The sequence below is a fragment of the Microtus ochrogaster genome, unplaced genomic scaffold (assembly GCF_000317375.1).
Source record: "Microtus ochrogaster isolate Prairie Vole_2 unplaced genomic scaffold, MicOch1.0 UNK47, whole genome shotgun sequence".
NCBI lineage: Eukaryota > Metazoa > Chordata > Mammalia > Rodentia > Cricetidae > Microtus > Microtus ochrogaster.
Window position 1 is genome coordinate 2,491,110 of NW_004949145.1, and position 6,940 is coordinate 2,498,049.

The window sequence follows — 6,940 nt, forward strand, 5'->3', positions numbered from 1 at the left end:
GGAGGTGGGAGGTCCTTGGACTTTTCACAGGGCAGGGAACCCTGACTGCTCTTTGGACTGGAGAGGGAGGGGGAGAAGAGTAGGGGGAGGGGGAGAAGGGTGGGAGGAGGGGGAGTGAAATGGGAGGCTGGGAGGAGGTGAAGACTTGGTTTTTTCCTTTTCTCAATAAAAAAAAGAAAAAAAATGAATAAAAAAATAAAAAAAATAAATTTCAGCAGCTTAAAAGTCAAAAAAAAAAAAAGAAATTTGTCTTGTGCCTGAATATGTACTTAATTTTTTGAGAATGTCCAATGAGGTGCTGAGTAGCTATATTTTTTGGTGTCTTGTCACACTATTGATAAAAACCCAGAGACAGATATTGAGGCTCAACCTGAAGATTAGACAACAAAATGTCTCAAGACACTAGAGAGTTCTTATTTGTATGAAATTTTCAGACTGAAAGAGAGTGAGTTCCTATCTCATCCTACCTTATATTCCTCTTTGTGCTTGGATGAAAAGTATGCACCACCAGCTTCCATGGCTAACTAGTGTGACTGGCACCCAATTTGGGGCTTGAACCCATGACCCTGGTTACCTCTATACATTATATATTTGTGTCTTCCTTACTTTTAATGGATTTTCCTTTCCTCTTTAAAGACTTCTATCATCTTCATAAAGTTGTTTTCATAAAGATCTTTTCTTGTGCTTCAGCCTTGTTGGAATATTCAGGGCCTACTGATCAATGGAATCTAGTGGGGGATATATTGCCCTGGTTGTTGTTTTTACACTGGTCTGTGGGCATCTGGGTTTGGGATGCTTCTAGATCTCTGTGTTATTTTCTGGGTTTGTCTTCATTGGGTGTTTGTTTTGTTCCTTGGTTTCTATTAAACTTCTGTATTTTTTGGAGAGTGTGATGGGTATGTGTTGCCTCTTTTCCTAGTCTGCTTAGCTGATATCTTCACAGGGAATACTTGAAGGCTGCAATAGTGGAATAAGTTGGGGAAAGGAAAGATGATCGACAAAGTCTTTGTGATCCCATAGGTCAGAGATAAAAGGGAGACTGGGCTTGGGTAAAACTTGGGTGGGGGTAGGATCTCAGCGGTAGTGGGAGAGGTGTGGGTCTGTCTCCAGACTACTTGTTGCACTTGTAGGAGATGCATCTGGGTTAGTAGGAGGTAGCATCTTTTAAGTTGGGGTCTGGGACAAAGCAATGAATGATAGGAGGATTGTTAAAAGGGGCAAGATCTCTGGGATCCATGAGAGATGTGAAGGGGGCTGCCAAGTGTGTTTTGTTGTAATGCTGGGTATAAGACTGAGAGACTGGAAATGTGGAATAGATAGAGAATTGAATATGCACTGGCAGCCTACCTGATTTTCTGGCAGGTATGGCCTGTGGGTTAACTTGGCACTATCTGCTAGAGTTGGTGGCTGTTACCTTGTTCTGTTATTCCCAATGTGTTTCCAGGGAATTGTTTTGTTTTCTCAATCAGTCATTATGACTAGAGTAAGATGAAATTCCAAAGTAATTTTAATTTTAATTTCTGTGATACCTAAAGTTGAACATATTTTTATCCTACAATAGAATATTATTTTAAGTTGCGTTACTTTTGTTTATGCTATAAACATTCGTTTAATGATGCAAGATGTTTTGCATTTTTTTATGCTGAATTTGTTTAACTCACTTAAATTGTCTTACTTTGCTTGTCTAAAACACTTGATGGGGCTAATAAAGAGCTAAATAGCCAATAGCAAGGCAGGGGAAAGGATACATGGGGCTGGCAGACAGAGAATAAATAGAAGGAGAATAAGAGAGAAAAGAAAATTGAAGAGTAAGAAAGAAGGGGCCAGACATCCAGCTATACATGGAAGAAGGAAAGACAAGGTATACCCAAATAGAGAAAGGTAAAAGTCCAGAGGCAAAAAGACAGGCAGGATAATGTAAGTTAAAAAAGCTAGCTAAATAGCATAGAGGGTGCCTTAAATGGCCATTTTTTTGTAATTAGATTGGTAAACACCCTATACTGTCATCAGAGATACTCCATCCAGTAACTGATGGAAGCAGATGCAGAAATCTACAGTCAAGCATTGGATTGAGCTCAGGGAATCTTGCCGAAGAAAGGGAGGAGTGATTGTATGAACCAGCGGTGTCTTGACAGGGGAACCCACAGAGACACTGGACCTGAGCTCATGGGAGCTCATAGACTCTGGATCAACAGTTAGGAAGCTTGCATGGGACTGATCTAAGCTCTCTGCATGTGTGTGACAGTTGTGTAGTTTGGTCTGTTTGTAAAGCTCTTAGGAGTGAGACCAGGACTTGTCTGTAGCACTTAGCTGGCTTTTGGGAACCCTTTTCCATGCTGGATTGTCTGGCCCCACCAAGACATAAGGGGAGGATCTTGGTCCTGCCTCAACTTGACATTCCATGCTTTGTTCAAGCCCATGGGAGCCCTGTCTCTTTCTGAATGAAGACAGGGGAGGCTTGGAAGGGGAGGAGGTAGATAGGAAGTGGGAGACACTGGGAAGAAGGGTGGGAGGGGAAACTAGTTGGTATATAAAATAAATAAAAAGTTATTTAAATGAAATAATAAAAAAGAAAAGCTGGATAGAAACAAGCCAAGATAAGACTGGGTATTCATTCAAAAAAAGAACAAACCTCCTTGCGATGTATTTGGAAGCTGGGTGGTGAGCCCCCAAAGAGCAAAAGAATAAGAAAGCAACCAATGATATTAGTCACTTGGATTTCTTCTTCTGAGAACTCTGTTTATTCTATAACCTGCTTTTAAACGATTTTTTGTATTGTCAGTCATTTGTAGGTTTTTGGTTATGCAATTAGGGGAATTTACTGAGAGCATCCACATACTACAGAAGCATTGGTCCCCAGCATCTTCACTGGCATCCCCTCCCATCTAGGTTGTCAGATTTAGTGTCCCATCAAGAAGAGTCTAACTGTTCTGTAGATTATGAATTTGTGCTCATTGATTTCTGGCTGCATCTCACCGTTTTCGGAAGCATTAGCCATAAGTCTCCTACATCACATATGGGGATACCAGAGAACAGCATTGCCCCTAGCCCTTTAAATTCTATCTTTGAGAATTTAAAACCAGAATAGTAAGTGCATAGAGGAACAGTTTCCCAGCCTAGAGCTGTGGGTAGAAGGGTGCCAGGGACAGGTCTTGTGCAAGAACATCCTCTTCCTCTTTTGCATTGGATGTCATCATTCTGGCCTTTAGCCTGCACTGTTCCATAGGTATTTCCCACAGTGTGAACTATGTCACTAGTTTTGTATTCTGTTTCTGTGAAGATCTGGCATGAGACACTGCCATGGCCCTTGGAGCTGCTCTTCTTGGAGTTGGTAAGTGTCATTCTTTTTAGCCAAAGTGGTAATGGGTACAGAATCCCAGATTTATAACCTTGGCTCCTCTCATAGAACTTTCTCTATGAAGACTTGGCCTGGTGGCTGCAGAGGAGTCTTCCCTGGCCTCAACCTGTCCATGTGGCCTTTGAGGTTTGAGCTTAGCTCTGGGGTTGGGATCATTGTATACCAGGATAAACTTGTCTTATCAGGTCTTGTGCTCTATTTGCAGTGTTTTTAATGGTTCAGAAGATCTGGGCACAGCATGGTGAGTCTGTTCTCTATTTTAGCCATGGGAAACTCAGTTTGGCTCAGAGTAGCATGGAAGAATCTTGAAGCATCTCATGCAGATCCTGAGAAGGAATTTTCATTGGCAGCCACTGTTGGAGCCCACAAGACTATACAGTGAACGCACAGCTGACAGACCAATAGGCAGATCCACAGAAAGAGTATATATACACGTCCACATGGAATAACCCGTTTTGCAGAGCTGTGGGAACACTTGTCTTTTGGAAAAGTTGCTGGCATATCTGTGCAAACCTTGTAAACCCATGATTCTTCCCTTTGAAATGGGATTCATTCCTAGAACACATCAGCAGTGTAATCTCTGCATGGCCATCCCCCCACACCAGGAGGACTTGGAGGGATGGCATTCACTCTTTGTTCTAGCAGTCAAATTTATACAGAGTGAATCCCATGAAGTTACCTGCTAACAGACCATGTAGAAATTTCCATAGAAGATAGGCACTGAGCAAGAAGGCGGCATGCCCCCACCTTTGCTAACCAACAAATCTGGGTGTCTCCAAAGCTAGTTATCACAAAAGAGATTAGATGAGGAGAACGGGTGAAGCCAGGATTCATGGTTGTTTAGTAACTTTTGGGATGTCAGGTACTTCCCCTTGAGTGCTGGCTTTTTCCTGGGTGGTGTCACCTGTTTTGGAGTACTGCTTTGTCTGGTTCTACATGCCTTTTTTTTTTAATGATTTTGATATGCATATTATCATTGTCCTTGCCTATGGAATTTTTCAACTATGTCTATAAAAACTAGAAACCTAGTAGAGAACAGCTTTTATTCTTCTCGTTCTTCTTTTTTCTTCACTACTTCTTCCCCTTACTCTGCTTCTCCTCCTCCTCCTCCTCCTCCTCCTCCTCCTCCTCCTCTTCCTCTATCTCCTTTTATTCTTCCTTCTTCTCCATGCCCTTTCACTTTACGTTCTCCCCTTGTATGATAAATAAAGAACATGCAGAGGTAATGTAGTTGAGTTAATTTTTTACCCTCAGATCCTTGTCTGCCATAGACATCAATTCTGAGCCCCGAGGGGGTACTGAGGCTGGTACTCAAGGCCTCTGATAAGCCACAGGCACAGTTACTTAATGATCAGTCCTTACTATTGAAGCCATCTCTGGGGTGGGGATTCTCGACTGTGCTCCAGTAAAGCCTGCACGATATGTGTCTCGGAAGGATATTGGAACAAATGGCACAGAGGAGGGGACACCTGCACACACATGTTTCCTCCTGAAGCTGCAGACATTTGATTTTGAATTTTTTCTTTTTCCTCCTCTGTCTGGGGCTGTGTCTGACTCTCATACTGAGTTTTGCTCTTGGGAAGATGCCTCATCCACAAGACGGAGTTGAAGTGAATGCTGTCTAATGTGTGTATGGCACAGATGGAATTCTGATGTGGGATTCCCCTCTGTATACTGTGAATATGTTTTATTGCCACTGGTTAATTGAGAAGCTGCTTTGGCCTATGGCATGGTGTTGGGAAAGCTTGGTTAACCAATTATCTTTAAGATTTGGGACCAACTTAGGGTGTGGCTTGCTAAGACCATGAGAAAAAAGGGTACAGGCCCAAGTGTGCTCTCTGTGTGGTTCCCTTGTGGTACAGCTTAGCTTGGACTTCTCGTTACTGTTTTTTGTGAGTTTCCCCCTTATAATGAATCAAAATATGATTGTTTTATCTTCTAGATAGCCTGGTTATTTCCCAATACAGCAAGGCAGAATATAGAAATTTGGAAAATCCAAGCAGAGATAGAGGAGGAAAGAAGATGGAATCAGGCAGATACTATGTAGCTACAGAAGGAGAAAATGCTGGTACCTTACCAGTAAGCCACAGCCTCATGGTGAAATATAGGTCAATATAAATGGATTAATTTAAGATGTAAGCACTAGCTAGTAATATGCCTGAACCATTGGTTGAACAATATTGTAATTAATATAGTTTCTGAGCAGCCAGAAAATGAAAATGCAGTCTCAGTTTACAAATGGCACCCAAACTTTTGGCAAGAATATCCACACAGAGCCTAAGAAAGCTTGAATAATAAAAAAGGGCTTCTAGACACAAAAGTGGGAGTCAATTGGGGCTTCTTGGCAGCTGTATGTTTTTAGATAGGCTGTTTGTTGGTGGCGAGCAGAGGTGTGGCACCTTTAAGAGAAGGCTTCCTGACTCAACATTAGCAGGAAAAGCTGCATGGTTCCTTTAAGAAAGAGCTTCCTGGTTCATGCTGGTGGCACAGATAGCTCTGCCTCTTTCAGAAGGTCCTATTATGGAGCACTTGAATGGGGTTTGTGAGTCAACTGCTTCTGAGAATTGGGGTGGTAAACATGGATTCAAGGATTCATTTATTTTCAGAGGCTCCCAGGCTTCATGTGATATTGGAGTTTGGTGTAGAGGTTGGGTTTTCTGTGGAGGCAAGAGACAAAGTAAGACATAGGTCAGTGATTTAATGGGATTTTACATTACCCAGGAAAGTGGGAAGGTTTGGTGGTTAGAATGACAACCCACAGGGTTCATTACTGAGCTTGTAGGAGACAAGGAGAGAAGCCCCTGATAGCACTAAGGTATAACATTTACTCTTCCATTGTTTGGGAACAGAAAAGATAACTAGGCCTTTTGAAATATACCAGATGCTCATTTCTGAAAATAATGAGACTTCACTTTGGAGGTGTGCTGGTTAGTTTTCTTTCAACATGATGTAAGCTAGAGTCATCTGGAAAGAAGGAACATCAGCCGAGGAACCGCTTCCACTATACTTGTGTGTGAGCATGTCTGTGGGGCATTTTCTTGATTAGTAGTTGTTGTTGTGGGAGCCACTCTATAGCTCCTTGGAAAGCTGGACCTCCTGACATCAGTTGACTGGTGCTTGTTCCTGTGTCTCTCCAGGGCCACCACCCCAGCCTTCCATCTGGGTTGTTCCAGGAGCTGTGGTTTCCACAGGCAGTGATGTGACCATCTTCTGCAGGACCCTTCCAGGAGTGACCACTGTGCGTCTAGCCCGTCTTGCACCCAGTACTGTGTGGTATGATGGTACCCCACAGGGAGCCCAGGAGGTGTTTGAATTCAGTCTGAAGAATATAACACAGAGTAATGCTGGGGTTTACTTCTGTGCATACTTTAATGGAAGTCAATGGTCACGAAATAGTAAGAATCTGGATCTGGTGATAACAGGTGAATAACTGCCCAAGGACACTTCTTCAGACTTAGTCCAGGAAGCCTACCTCACTGAACCACGTATGCCCCATCATGAGCACTGCCCTGAATCTCTGCTCCATATAATGATCTCTTCCTTCCCTTCCCTTCCCTTCCCTTCCCTTCCCTTCCCTTCCCT

The 6,940-nt window shown here is 42.8% G+C and overlaps 1 protein-coding gene across 1 annotated transcript in view; it reads left to right on the top strand.

The window, feature by feature from the left end:
- The window catches only part of LOC101994544 (leukocyte immunoglobulin-like receptor subfamily A member 3), a 54,985-nt gene that overhangs the window by 39,994 nt on the left and 8,051 nt on the right, over positions 1 to 6,940 (top strand). The window contains exon 5 of the mRNA XM_026777125.1: positions 6,496 to 6,780. Within this exon, the coding sequence (XP_026632926.1) occupies positions 6,496 to 6,780 (285 nt within the window). The remainder of the gene's footprint in view (positions 1 to 6,495; positions 6,781 to 6,940) is intronic.